The 15,233-nt window shown below is 36.3% G+C and overlaps 1 protein-coding gene across 1 annotated transcript in view; it reads left to right on the forward strand.

The window, feature by feature from the left end:
* Positions 1–15,029, forward strand: part of adgb (androglobin) — a 50,631-nt gene extending 35,602 nt beyond the window's left edge. The window contains exons 19-35 of the mRNA XM_056270769.1: positions 2,281–2,395; positions 2,621–2,764; positions 3,350–3,491; positions 3,598–3,720; positions 5,210–5,303; positions 5,590–5,721; positions 5,867–6,020; positions 6,119–6,306; positions 7,078–7,244; positions 8,474–8,592; positions 8,848–8,959; positions 12,165–12,322; positions 13,006–13,161; positions 13,252–13,330; positions 13,439–13,520; positions 14,119–14,302; positions 14,439–15,029. Of these exons, the coding sequence (XP_056126744.1) occupies positions 2,281–2,395; positions 2,621–2,764; positions 3,350–3,491; positions 3,598–3,720; positions 5,210–5,303; positions 5,590–5,721; positions 5,867–6,020; positions 6,119–6,306; positions 7,078–7,244; positions 8,474–8,592; positions 8,848–8,959; positions 12,165–12,322; positions 13,006–13,161; positions 13,252–13,330; positions 13,439–13,520; positions 14,119–14,302; positions 14,439–14,627 (2,338 nt within the window). The 3' untranslated portion in view covers positions 14,628–15,029. The remainder of the gene's footprint in view (positions 1–2,280; positions 2,396–2,620; positions 2,765–3,349; positions 3,492–3,597; positions 3,721–5,209; positions 5,304–5,589; positions 5,722–5,866; positions 6,021–6,118; positions 6,307–7,077; positions 7,245–8,473; positions 8,593–8,847; positions 8,960–12,164; positions 12,323–13,005; positions 13,162–13,251; positions 13,331–13,438; positions 13,521–14,118; positions 14,303–14,438) is intronic.
* The last annotated feature ends 204 nt before the right edge of the window (positions 15,030–15,233 follow it).

Below are 15,233 nucleotides of genomic sequence, written 5' to 3' on the forward strand. Positions count from 1 at the left end.
ATATTTTACTGTACAGGATTATAGAGGCAATCTCAGTGCGCAGAGAAGGGCTCATTCAGCCCATCAGGCAGTTCTTTAAGGATGTATAGGATAGAAAAACAGGTATTTTTAACATGAAAAGTTGCGCAATGCACCTTTAATTAAAAAAATGAGGAAAAATCCAACCTTTAAGGACACCAATTTTCTTTGTGAATGAATAATGTATTGTAAATAAATCAATGTTCTTCCTTAAAATACAGGGTGCATAAGTCAGCACACCCCTATGTTAAATTCCCATAGAGGCAGGCAGATTTTTATTTTTAAAGGCCAGTTATTTCATGGATCCAGGATACTATGCATCCTGATAAAGTTCTCTTGGCCTTTGGAATTAAAATAGCTCCACATCATCACATACACTTCACCATACCTAGATATTGCCATGGTTTTATTTCAGTTAGCCTAACCCTTTGATTTGCATTGAGAGATGATCTTATGGAAAGTACCCCATGCCAATATCTAGGTATGGTGAAGGGTATGTGATGATGAACTTTATCAGGATGCATAGTATCCTGGATCCATGAAATAACTGGCCTTTAAAAATAAATATCTGCCTGCCTCTATGGGAATTTAACATAGGGGTGTCCTGACTTAGGCACTCTGTATTTTATGGAAGAACGTTTATTTATTTATGAAACATTATAAAGAAAATTCTTAAAGGTTGCATTTTTTTAATTCAGGCATTAAGATCAATTTCCAAAAGATGATTTTTTTTATTCCTCTTTTTAGTCAACTTTAGCATGGGTGTGTTCACTTATGCTAAGCACTGTGTGTGTGTGTATATATATATATATATATATGTATGTGTATATGTATATGTATGTATGTATACTATGTGTACAAATGTGTTGGAAGTGTTTTCAGTAGTGGTCCAAGCTGTGATATCAGTTCTGTAATAGCGGAGAACAGAGGAGAGAGATAAGAAGATGGGTTAAGAAGATACAGAAAGAGAGAGAGATATGACCCAGTCTGCTATTTCTAGCAGCATAGTGGCCTAAAAGCTGAGAGCCTACATTCAGAGGTCACACTGCAAGTGTAGGCACATCTGATTTTTGACGTTCATGCATTCAGGAAAAAGGAAAAATAAGATTAATAAGATTTTATGAAAAGCCTTTCTGTACTTCTCATATACTGTTTTTCTCTCTTTATTTCATTCTCTGTCTTCCTCTATTGCCACTTAATACTTAAACTCCTCTGTGATGAGATATCATGATTTCCTTAGATTTTCATCTGCAAATTATGTAAAGCTAATAGGTTAATGCAGAGCCGGCCAGATTCTGTGGGGGTTTATGAGGGTGCATAAAAAAGGCGTAAGAGCAACTTCAGTTGAAATTGTAATAATAACGTTTATTGGCAAAGCAGATTTTGCTGACTGCATTCTGCTGTACATGCACAAAATCCCTGTATCATCACTTGTGTAGGTCATGATCTTGCAAATCAGTCTTCTATTTCGAAGATGTGAATTAGGAGTGTTCTGCCAAATCCAAACCTGAAAACAAAGCTGTCTCTTGGTCAGTGGCTGGAAGCGACTTCTTTTCTAGCTCAGTCTCAGTGAACCAAATATGCTTTATTCTTAAGGCCCATACACACCAATGACGATAACTATAAATATAAAGATATAGTTCTAAAAATCGTTCTCAATATTAAAGAATAGCAGAGTTCACACCACAGCTATAACGTTAATGGCACAGAGAAACAATATCATTGAAATCACTTTCAGAACGATTTTATCCAGCTGATGAAGGATAAAAACATTGACAGCCAATCAGAATCCATCTTGAGCATTTAAAGTGACAGACAAGCATGTGGTTAGAATAAACAGAATGATATTGTCCACTGGTGTGGACACTAATATAGTATATATATATATATATATATATATATATATATATATATATATATATATATATATATATATATATATATATATATATATATATATATATATATAATATAGCTATCATTCTTGGTGTGAACAGGCCTTTACTCATATGATGATCACATGCTAGATATATGGTTCCTTTTGCATCAGCAATAGTGCTCCTGGCGATAAGTGTGAAGGGATGAATACAAAAATAGTTCTCATGGAAATCAAAATATTCAACAAACTAGACCCAGTGGTTTATTAGAATAGACTAACTAAACCTGAAAGTGGAACAACTTATTTTACAATGTAGCACTAAAGAGCAATGATAGAATTTCTCTTTCTAAACAGTTCTATTCATCACTGTTTGTTCTCACCAGGCGTCATGTTCTTCATTTGCACACAAGCGCTTCATTTGCCATCCACCTACATCTCTGCAGCATGTCTCCTTTTGTGTTTGGTGATGAGGAGACTGTTATGCCACACCTTGACAAGGCATGTCCACATTAACACACACACAAATACACGCTGAGGTTGCACTGACTAGTCTATTAGTTGATTAGTTCTGACATATCAGTACCACCTGTTCTATACATACTGTAGCAACAGTGACTGTCATTGGCTTTATATAATAACCTGTAACAGCAAAAATATTTGGATGTGTGCAAAAACAAAATTGTCAGTTCTTATGCCTCCTGTTTCTTTTTTGCCTTTGTCTAGGAGAGTTTGAGGTTCTGTGAGCAGGCTGTAATGATCGTGAGAGCTCTGGGTCGAGTGATCAGCTGCTTTTCAGATCCAGAAGAACTACCATCAACCACTAAAGAACTTGAGAAGACCCATGGTGTAGGCATACAGCAACAAAGGGTGGGTTATATATAGAGTCGGTGCTTTGGGGCGGCCCCCTGGGACCATGCACACTACTATACAAAACTATTTTGTATTTCCTTTTGTATTTTAACAGCCAACTACATCAACTGACATAGCACATATTTTATTCATTAAAATAATGACTGTCTTTCAGAATGTGAGCTCTTTATGACTCATCAGCAATGTTCACGCCACTGTATCAGCGAGCAGCCGTTAAAATGTCATTGCTAATCTTTTGTATTTATAGTTTAATTCAAAATGCATTTTCTCCACATCTTTTATTCCTCTTTAATTAAATTTTAACTATTCATTTTTACAATTAAAGGTAATGTTTTGTTATGCCTTTGCTTTTAGTTTTTTGGTTTGTTTCACTAAACAGATTAGTGCATTGCTCTCTACTTCAGAAAGTGACGATAGAACACAACCCACATTAATAAATGTAAAAGTGGCAAATGTGATAAATTACTCTGGTTAAATTTGCAGACAAACACACGCACACACTAATAGATAAAATAGAGGTCAGTAGATTGTATATTGCTTTTATATATATTTTTGAATGTATATTGTTTCTGTCTTGTACAGGTGTTCAATGAGGCTGTGTATCATATGTTCTGCTCTGCTCTGGGGCGGAAACTGACCTCTGAGGAGCTGTTTGCTGTACAGACTCTGACCGGAGACCCATCGCCACATGGCAGCAATGATAAAGCCATGGATGCACGATCAGGTGAGTCTTTGAAATGTGGGGCTGACAGAGTCTCTCTTTGGGTTTGATCATATAACACCTATCATAGCATGACTTTATGTACACATGTATCTTCGCCCTGTAATAGATGACACTCCAGAGCGCTGGAACGGCAGGCAGGCCACAGACAAGGAAATGCAGGCAGCCACAGTCCTGCAGGCAGGTTGGAAGCGATACCTTGTCAGAGAGATCCTCACTGCAGCAAGACCAGGTATAGTCCAGCTTCACCTGAAATGGATCTAATGATACCTAGTATAAAAAGAAGAGAAGAGACTGTGGATTCAGGAATTTATGCCAATTGTCTGCGATCTGATTTGTACCCATTCTCTTCTTGTGGTCAGTTATGCCTGACATCTGTTCTGTGGGTTTTTATGTTTGTGTGAGAGAGAGAGAGCTGCAAGGCCCTGGAGCTCATACTTATCAATGAAGCTGCCAGTCATTCTAAGCTAGTATGACAGAAGAGAGAATAACACACTTCTCCATCTCTCTCTCCATCTGGCTCCATACCTCCAAGCATCACTCCATTCCCAGCCTGACAGCATGAGTGACAGGGAGAGTGGCTGAGAGAAAGTGAGAAAGAAAGGTGCAGCAGTATTGGAAAGGATGAAGGGAAAGTGAGAGGAAGAATAAAAAGGATAAAGGATGTAGCAGAATCCGACTGAGCAAGATAATGTCAATTTATATTTCAAGAAGTAATAGCATCGGGGAAGCTCAACCAACTTTGAGTTAAAACAGGCAAGCAGTCTCCAAAGATCCTACTATTGCTCATCAAGCTTTAGTTACCTCAAAAATCCCATTTATTATGTGAAAATTACAGTGTGGATTCAGCAGTCACACACAGATGAACAGGACCCTATTCAATCGTCTTTAAAAGATTTGCCACTAAACCATAAATCCACATTTTTAATATTATGAGCTGGTCGTGCAGGAAAGAAAGATACAGTTCATATCTTTCTTCTCAATATTTAGTTCATTAATTATTTAAAGCTGAAATAAAATCAAATATAATATTAGATGGAAAAACTTAAACTTAAAAAATGTCAACGAAAATAAGAAATGTTGCCTTGGGGCAACAAACTGAAATAAAATAAGTTTAAGTTGGAGTACTAAAATTACTAAAACTAAAGCAAATACAAATTAATAAAATAAAAATCATTATTTCTAAAAAGAATTACTAAAACAAACTAAAATTAAAATGAAAACTGAAAAATATAAAAATGAAAGCTAATTTCAAAATATTTCAAAATATTATAATAGTTTACTGTTATTAATACTAAAATAACAGATTGGAAATAGAACACACTAATTTTAGCAGTGTTAAATTTAGGTATTAAATGTAAAATTGAATTGGTTCCACATTTTTTTAATGAATGTTATTATCTTTATCATTCTGAAAGAGTTTATGACTTTTTATTCACAAATGAGCCTCAGAACGGTTTGTCTCAGATCTGCCAGTATGAAATTAATTTCATTTTAGGGGCATTTTTTTCCCTTCAAGCTCTCCTTTAACAAGAGATGGGCAGATATAATAAATATAATTTTATGTTTCCTGAAGAAAGGAGAGAAGAATATTTCAATGAATGAACAAAGCCAGACCTGGCTGGTAAAATGATTGGCATTATAGAAGCATAGGGACTGAGATTTGTTGGGTTCATTTATCTGTGTTTATCGTGTGCTCCTGTTTGTTTGTGTGTTCTTAGGAACCAAGGAAAATTTGAGCGTCGCTAAGACTCTGCAAGAGATGTGGGCTCCTGTGGAATCAGATGTGGAGAAACATGCCGTATCTTTACTGAGGTGAATTATTCATTTTAAAGAATAATTTCTCTCCTCCGTCGTGTCCCTCGGTGGTACCATCTGCTGTTTACTGTCTGTTCGCCTAGCTTTAGTTGCGGGGAGGGTCTGTAGAGAGTGACCTCTGGCCTGGAGGGTTGAATGTGGCATGTGTCTGGGCTCAGTGGGTGGGTGCTATCTTCTCCCAGTGCTTGTAGCCTAACCTAGCTGACTCTGACAATCTGGGTGTCATAGGTCGGTTTTTGTCTGCTTGAATCTTTATCCAGTACTAAGTGTGCATTTCTGGTAGACACATGGTTGCTAATGGTGAAGGAATAGCAGAGCTGTACCCCTGTAGAGAGGACGAGTACAACAGAATAACGTTCACTGACTATTCAGTGCCCATACCAGAGGCAGCGAACTCCTGGATTCTGATCTTCAGGTCAGGAATAGTCATTTTACATATAAAGCAAAGCAATAATTTACTAAAAAAGACTTTTATTAAGAAATGCATACATTGAGCTCAATGTTTCCTTGTGTATTTGTTTAATGAACTTTTTTTTTTTCATGTCAATTCTCATTTCCAGGGAGGCATTTCATGTTCCTAAGAACATGCTGCTTGTTCCTAAGATCTTCTCCCCTCTTCCTGTATGTATTGTGCATGCCATTAATAATGACACCTTAGAAGAGATACCCAGAGTCTTTAACAGGGTGGAGCCATACATATACACACCAAACAAGGTTTGTCTTTGTCAGTAAGACAACCCCTCTCCATATTTTTTTTTTACATGTATACATTGTATTTTTTTATATTATTTCTTCTGTTTTACACTCTGTAGGGTGGTTATACGTTTGTAGCTGAGGCACATACTGGAGACACGCCTGTGATTGGAGGACAGTGGCGAATGCGTCTGATTGGCTCCCGAGAACCCCTACCACAACTAGTCAGAGAAACCCCAAGCAATATCTTTTCAGTAAAAGAGTTGAAAGGTTACTACATTCCTAATCAAAAGAACATCATCTGCAGGTTAGCACATGCATCAAGCGTACTATGTAATAGTTTATATGCAGGGGTGTACATAAGTTTTTCAGTCTGGTTCTCATGAGAGCACCTGGAGATTCAGTTTGGTGCTCATACTGCACATAGTGTGACCCATTAATATAACTATAAAAAATAAAATAATTAATAATAGCATTATTGCACTTTATTTTGTAAAGTGTGATAATACTATTATGTTTTAAAATATATTTTTTAAATTGATTAAATCAAATACAATTATGTTATAGTACACTTTATAGAAACATTTTTTTTTCTTTTTTACACTTTTATTTTTAAAGAGTTTTTCAAACCTAAAATCAGCACGCTTTTATATGCACTACCTGTTTTAGCACTGCTGAGTGAAGCACGTCAGTGAATGTCACAGCTTTGCATTTTGCTCTGAAACCGGCAGATTTATTATGTATTCAGTTGAAATGAAAATCTTATACAGTATTACAGTTATTCAATCTAAAATGGTGATTGTGCATTAATAGCTGTCGACCATGTCGGTATGCAAATGAGTGATCTGAACTTATTTACACAGCTCATTTTTTATTTTGGTCGCGCATGCACACCACTTATGTGCACCCCTGCTTATATGCATATTTTATATTCAAGTTATTTTGTAAGCACTGCAGAGCTCCAAGTTACCATTTAGGTTTTAGCTTTGCACAGCATTGCAATGAAATTGAGATTTTTAAGTGGATAGTCAGTTATGTTGCATCAAGACTGATCTAAACTGTGTGTTTTTCCTACCAGACATGTGATAAAAGTCTCCAGTGATCACAGTGCTACTGTGCTGTTTCAGACCTCAAAATCAGACGTCAACATTAAACTCAATATCCTAGACCATGAGAAAGAGGTCGCCAGCAGTCAGGGCAAAGGGCATGTCACCCTCCCAGTCTACTGCTTCTTAGCCAGCAACGGTTTGTACACACACACACAAACTATATATATATATATATATATATATCACACACACACAAACTATATATATATCACACACACACAAACTATATATATATATATATATATATATATATATATACACACACACACGCGCGCGCGCACACACACACACACACACACACACACTATGGGGTCGGTAAGATTTTTATGGGGTCGGTAAGATCTTATGCTCACCAATTATGCATTTATTTGATAAAAAATACAGTACAAACAGTAATATTATGACATATAATTGCAACTTAAAATAATTTAAAACATTAAAATTTTATTTCTAATTGAAAAAAATATTCAGCATGTATTACTCCGTATAGATAGATAGATAGATAGATAGATAGATAGATAGATAGATAGATAGATAGATAGATAGATAGATAGATAGATAGATAGATAGATAGATAGATAGATAGATAGATAGATAGATAGATAGATAGAAATCGTAATTAATTATAAAAAAAAAAACGGGTAACAACAAACTATCTTAAACTTAAAATGAATTATAATTAATCTATCAAATTAAGAAATATATTTGGACACTTAAAGGGTTAGTTCACCCCAAAATGAAAATTCTGTCAGTAATTACTCACCCTCATGTTGTTCCAACCCCGTAAGACTTTCGTTCATCTTCGGAACACAAATTAAGATATTTTTGATTAAATCTGAGAGCTGGATCACTCCTCCATAGGCTTCTTAAGGGATCGAAACTGACCGGCCCAGAAAAGTTAAAGACATCGTTAAAATAGTCCAAGTGACTACAGTGGCTCTATCTTTAAGTTTATCAAAAATATCTTAATTTGTGTTCCGAAGATGAACGAAAGTCTTACGGGGTTGGAACAACATGAGGGTGAGTAATTACTGACGGAATTTTCATTTTGGGGTGAACTAACCCTTTAATACACATTCACATATTTCAACACATGAATAAATCACAGATGCAGTCTGTCACACACAGACTGAAATCCCCATAGACTCACACAAACAAATGGTATAGTTTATACTCCTTTCTTTTCCTTTAGTCCAAGACTTCTTGTCCACCCACTCCACATTTTGTCTTAACACATATTCACTTTATAAAGTCACTGTCTCAGTTACTTAGCTACAGCCTGACTCTGCCAGCTCCAGAGTGTATTTATAGGGCGTTCATTTGTGTCTGTCTGTGTGTGTGTGTGTGTGTGTATATTGGTTGCAGGCGGTTCTGTGGCCCAGGCGGGGGCGAGGCATGATCAGGGCAGCCTTATAGCAGAAGGGAGAGTGACAGGAGGGGGCGGAGGAAAGGAAGGGAGTGACCAGCACCCTACAGACACACTGGTACCTGTCACCACAGACAGCTTCTGCTGTCACTTGTGTGTGTGTGTGTGTGTTTTGTGTATTTGTGGTAGCATCTGAACTTCTAGTTGCAAAGTTCTAAGAAAAAGGTCATGATTTTTTGTTTATATATTGAAGTCAGTCTGTTTGCATGTTGATGGCTGATTTATTTTATATTTTGCATGTTCTTTTGTTTATGCACTGACTTTTTTACTTTCTACTTTACTTTTTACGCTTGTCCGTGTGTGTGTCTTACAGTTTCATAAGTATTATATACAGGCGGAAGTGTTACAGGAGAGCTGGCCTATAGATGAATCTCTCTCCTCCTTCATCCAGAAACTCCGAGACATAGAGTGCAGTGAAATGAGAGGTATGTTCAATCTTACACTAGATACTACAATCCCTATCAAACAGCTGTTTTTTCCAGGCTGTTAGGGCCGTGACACACCAAGCCGACGGACGGCCGTCGGGATGTCTGTGAGCATCTGTCGGGCTAGTTTTTGCGATGTGTTCCACACGTCGGCGGCAGATGTTTGAATTGGCGTCGAGGCCGTCAGTGAGAGAGATCACTCTGATAGTCTGTTCAGTTTTGAGAACAAGTCAATGCACGAAAATATAAGCTAAAGTGAGCAAATGAGAGCAAGCAAAGAAGTTAAGAGGGCACAGACTGAAGGCTAATATCAATTTTATGTCACCCCTCCTGAGAATTCCAATACGTAAATATTTTCATAACAACATGTGCCGCCTGGATTGAAGAAAGTGAACAGCAAGATTAATATTCAAAATGGTAAGCAAGCACTGCTTTGTTAACGGTTTGTATATCTGCAGTCCTACTTTTGGTTTTCCTTTTTGAATGACTATTATTGATTATTGATACCTGCTGATGTAGAGTTATTTTTTTACACGCAGAACGCATATGCTAGTTGATAGTCGCATGTAGTCTTTGTGGTGTGTTCAAGCACAGCTTTTTGGCCCAGATGCAGCTGACACGAGGTGACAAACACAATCGACTTTCGTCCGGCAAGTTCTTTGATGTCGGCTTGGTGTGTCACGGCCTTTAGACTTGTAACCGCGACTCACTCAATAATGCAGTATATTGGACAGATATACTGTGCTTCATTTGATGAAATAAAATATCTTAAATTATATTTATAGAATTTATTTATTTATTTATTTTTTATATATTTGTTTTTGGTTTTTTCAGTTATTACAGCAAAACAAATTGCACCATCTGCCAATGATGATAGAAACGTGACGCTTTATAAAAATGCATCATGAAATAAACGGAGCAATTCCAATAGGGTCCTCACACCATCGGTGCTCTGGCCCTAATAATACCAAATTACCATTAAGATTCAACTCGAGCTAATCTCTGTTTGTCAAAAAAAACACAGTATTCTGTGTTGGTGTGCTTTGGCAGTGAAATGTGCTTAAATTTGCCATTTCTGGTTGATTCATCCCTGATGATTCAGTCTGGATCCACTAATTTCAGAAAACAACTGCTTGCTGACGTTTGTGAGGTTCATGCCATCAAATCTCACATGTTGTTTGAGGTTGTTTGTATCAGCTAAACAAGATTCTAAATTCTTCGGGCTGCTGTCTTCTAATAGTAGAAGCAAGGCTTGAGAAATTAAATGAAAAATACAATACAATTACAAAAACTCGTCAACTGTCAAAAAAAATTAGTATTGCAGTGCATATTTAATGTAATTTCTTTTGTGTTGGTCTTTTGCAAACTCCTGTTTTTATTTTTAATGAAAAAGGTTTTCACTGTTTTTTTTAGTCTTTCTTTCTTTCTTTTTTAAACCTGGTCCTGAACTCATCTGGCTGTATGTGATTTAAATCTCTGTTCATGTTTTCTCATTCAATCTGAGGTGTACTGAATAGGGTGACTCTCGTCCCACCTGTGCTGCTTTGATTAACCGAGAGCTGGCCGTGAAAAATATAATGGAAGCCTACTAAATTCATCTGCTTGTGGTAAATGGGGAAATGCGATTTGCTCTGCCCTTGGATGGATGACATAAGGTCATTTGCTGTTGGTCAGCGCATGGATGGGCTGCAAACAACCTTGATTTTACTGAGGAAAAATGAATAAACAAGAAGCTCATAGAAATGGAAATGGGAAGGATTGAGATGTAGAAAGAGGAGTCTATTGGCTGTGCATGTTTTGTGAAGAGGTAGTGGAAATAAACTAGTTTGCATGATTGCCTGGCTCCAATAATAACATTAAGATTCTTTTGTCCTTCTGATCCCTTGATATTAAATGTATTCCTTGTTTTGTGCATCCATAATTTAGCTGAATCTGTGGTTAAATGTCTCTGATTGGGCTTTTATCAGTGATGTAAGTGTGTGTAGATCAGCACGTGCACTGTACTTTCAGGAGCGTGTGCGTCACACTCCACACATGCCTCTCATTTCATTTTCAGATAAGCATGTGTAAATGGGTCAATGGGAAGTCAAATGAAGTTGGCTCTTGCCCTCTGGTGCCCTGGGAAGTATTTCTGGAGGAAAGAGAATTAAATTAACCCAATTGAGTGGCTCTCAGTGGAGCAGAGCCACCCTGAACAGTTACCACACACACCAATCAATAAATGCACACAGGAACCAGGCCCAGTGCACTGAACTAAGCCTCATATGGAAGACATAGAGTATGGCTGCTCTTTAGGTTCCCGGCTGGAATGACCTCTGTGCTTGCTTTCAGTGCTCCCAGTGTCACAGACAGTGCAGAATTTTATTGTTTTCACATATTCTGTAATCAATTAATTATATTGTGTGTGTGTGTATGTATTTGTATATATATATATATATATATATATATATATATACTACATTATAATGTATTAATTAAAATAAATACAATAATACATATTTATTAATTAATACAGTGCTTTTCTGGGTACTCAAAGCGCTTTACATAGAAGGGGGAATCTCCTCAACCACCACCAATATGCATTAGACGAGCAATAGACAATCCACACTTTCTGTTTTATTGGTTCAGTGATGACACTTATTGGTTTAGTGATGACATTATTATGACTCTCGGAGAGTAAGTTCAGTCAGTAGTGACATGTTGTATGGTAACACTGCTGTCAGAGAGCAGAGCATGACATTAAATTAAATCAGGTTAAATTAGGGCTCTGTGATGGTGTCCTTATGGATACTGTAGGTGCCCAAAGTAAACTGTCCAGCAGGATGTACCCTTACACCTAGAATAACAGAAGAAAGCGAAATACATTTGGAGTACAGTTTTTAAATAGAGCAATACTGCCATCTAGCAGGATCATTTCTAAAAAAGCTTCAAGAGGCTTTGTATTAAACACTATAATTTAGAGGTTTTTAAAGGATTATTTCTGTGTGAATAAATTCAAATTTTTATGAATAATTACTGTTTTCAAAATGCCACAGACAGATTGGACAAATTGTTGTGGAAATCGCTTGCTTATATAGTTGTTTCTGCACATATAGCTATATAAATATCAACAAATTACAAATTTTGTCAATTTTATTTCAGACCTCAGTATTTGTGACATTTTGTATCACCTTGTCTGTTTAATCTCTCTATTTTACATGGGCAGTGTTTGGGGATATTTTGGATGGCACATCCACGCCCGTGGGTACGGACCAACAAAACAAAGAAGGCCAGAAATCTGCTCCCAAATCGACCCATAAGGCCAAGGAACGTGAAAAGGACAAAGACAAACTAACATCTAAGTCAAGCTCCATTATGGACCATGTCAGTACAGTTTGTGTGCCTGTGCATATATATTTCAATGTCAGTATCAAGTCCCACCATATATTTAAACCATTCGCCCCCATATTCTCTTGCAGAAAGAGATTGTCTCATTAATATTATTCGATGTGCTACAAAGAAGTGCAAATTTCTCTCCCACAAGGTTTTTTTTTTTTTTTTTTGGTAATATACCATGTTTGAATTGATACATTTGAGGTCTTTTAAGGTTAAGCTTTTATACAGTGCATCTTTGTAAGAAAGAGACATACTTTATATTTGCACATTTTAATTGGATGAGTTGTAAGCATACACTACCATTCAAACTTTTATTCAACAAGGATGCAGTAAAATGATTAATTTCTTGAGCAGTAAATCTGCATATTAGACTGATTTCTGAATGATCACGTTACTGAAGACTGAGGTAATGGCTGCTGAAAATTCTGCTTTGCCATCACAGGAAAAAATTACTTATTAAATATATGAAAATAGAAAACAGTTATTTAATATACATGTATTATTACTTGTAATAATATTATATAATATTAGTTTTACTGTATTTTGATCAAATAAATGTAGCCTTGTTGAGTTTAAGAGACTTTTTTTCAAAAACATTCAAATTAATCTCACTGATCCCAAACTTTTGAATGGTACTGTATATGTACCAACTTATGTGTTTGTGTGTGCAGAGTTTGGATCCGAGTAAGCCCCACTGGATCCTGCGTGTAGTGAGTGACCACAGTGAGGCAGAAAGTATAGAAGTAAAGAAAGACACTGAGAGATTGGAGGAGATCAGAGCCATGAAACTGGCCTGGGAAGCAGCGGAGCCCGGCAGAGCAGCAAAGGTACTACATAACTGAAAAGGTACTAGAAGTAAATCAGCTCTGTCTGCTCAAAACAATTCCGCATGTGTAAATGATTGGTTTGTTTTGAAGGCTCATCAGACCCGACTGCGCTATCTCAAAGAGCTGCAAGAACATGCAGAGAGTAAAGAACCTGTCACAGCTGAGACAGGTTACACACAAAGATACACACGCTCAGATTGTGTTTAATATAGTTGCATATGGGTTTAGTACATGGCATAATATGTGCATGTGTGTATTTCAATGTTTGGATTTTTAGAGACACAACCTAAGTCCCAACAGAGTGGAGAGTTCCCACAGAACGCTGACAAAAATTATATCGATTATACACCATTTATCAGGTACAATACATACATTATATTATATTATCGTTTAAAAGTTTGAGGTCAGTAAGATTTGTTTAAAGAAAATGTTCATCAAGGCTGCATTTATTTGATGGAAAATACAGTGAAAACAGTAATATTGTGAAATACTATTAAAATGTAATATAACTGTTATAAATGTAATTAATGTAAATGTTATAAATGTCATTTATTCCTGTGATGGCAAAGCTAAAATTTTCAGCAGCCATTACCCCAGTTTTTAGTGTCACATGATCCTTCAGACGAATTCTAATAGGCTGATTTGGTGCTCAAGAAACATTTCTTATGAAAACAGTTGTGCTGCTTAATATCTTTGTGTAAACAGTGATATTTTTTTCCCCAGAATTCTGGAATGGAAAGTTTAAAAGAAATTTAAATAGATTTTTTTTGTAACCGTGTTAAAGTCTTTACTGTATTTTTTTATTAATTTAATGCCTCCTTGCTGAATAGTCTGAAAAGTCTACTTTATAAATTTTTTTTTTAAAGTATAATTTATTTTGAAACAAAAAATCACTGACCCCAAAATGTTTAACGTTAGTGTATACGTTGTTCTCTTTCACTCTCTTTTTGTTTAAAGGAAGTCTTTGCCGCTGCCTCGTCTAAAGGATAAAGAGGTGGAGGAGGAGCAGAGGAGGGAACGCTCTGAGAAGTTCCAAAGTTTCCGTCTGATCTGGGACAATATTCTGGAACAGCGTAAACAGGAAAAAATTGCACGTAAGGAAATGATGAAAAGACAGCTGGAGACTTACATTGGCTTTCAGGTTTGTGTGTTAATACTATAAATGCAGATTTACACCACACTAAACAAATGTTTTTTAATGTATCTGTACCTTAGTACTTTAGTCATGTCATTAAAAGACATTATGGTGCTGAAAACATTTTGAGTTCTTGTTATAGGACACAATGGATGCATATCGGCAAAAGATGCTGCAGGCTCGTGAGCCATTCCGTTCTCGTATCCTCGAGGGACAGTCACATAAGAAAATGGAGGAGCCGCCTATTGAAACAGTCGAACAGGTTGAGCTAGAGAAAAACCCTATTGTGGTCCAGTCAAGTGGACGTAAAAGTGGGGGCAAAAGGAAGTGATATGATTGACCACAACTTCATAGCAATAAAATAGTCAGTCAATCAGTCAAGTCAGTTTAATATTACACTTCTTTTTATGAAAAATATTACATTGTCTGTCCTTTTTGAAAATATATCAATATAAAGATTCCTTTGTAGCAAGTGAATCCAGTTTGTAAGATTAGCATGCAGAGTCACCTCTCACTGTCAGGTTATCTTACTCTTTGATTCTTTATTTAAATGGTTACTGTCAGGATTGATTTGAGTAGCTCTGAAGGATAGCCTGTCTCATAGTGGCTGGTTTTGCTTCCCAGAAGACAAGCCAAATGTAGTTCTGGAAATTATAGTTCCAACATTCTTGCTTATTGCGACATGACAATGACAATGTAATGTGATTAAACAAAATAAATACTGTAAACTCTTGATGAATCTCCCCCAAAAAGTAATTACTTTTATTATAGGAATAGCTGTGATAAATTATTTATTTTATTGCTATTTTACCAGCGTAAAATATTTGAGGATCCGAAGATAATATTAAACTTCACAATATCCTGGCCAGCAGCTTTTAGGTACAGTCTGTATTACATTCATTTCATGTTTTACCATAGCTGTGTCCCAATTCAGAGG

Source organism: Rhinichthys klamathensis, unplaced genomic scaffold, assembly GCF_029890125.1.
Source record: "Rhinichthys klamathensis goyatoka isolate OS25496 unplaced genomic scaffold, OSU_Roscu_1.1 h1tg000308l_1, whole genome shotgun sequence".
Classification (NCBI taxonomy): domain Eukaryota; kingdom Metazoa; phylum Chordata; class Actinopteri; order Cypriniformes; family Leuciscidae; genus Rhinichthys; species Rhinichthys klamathensis.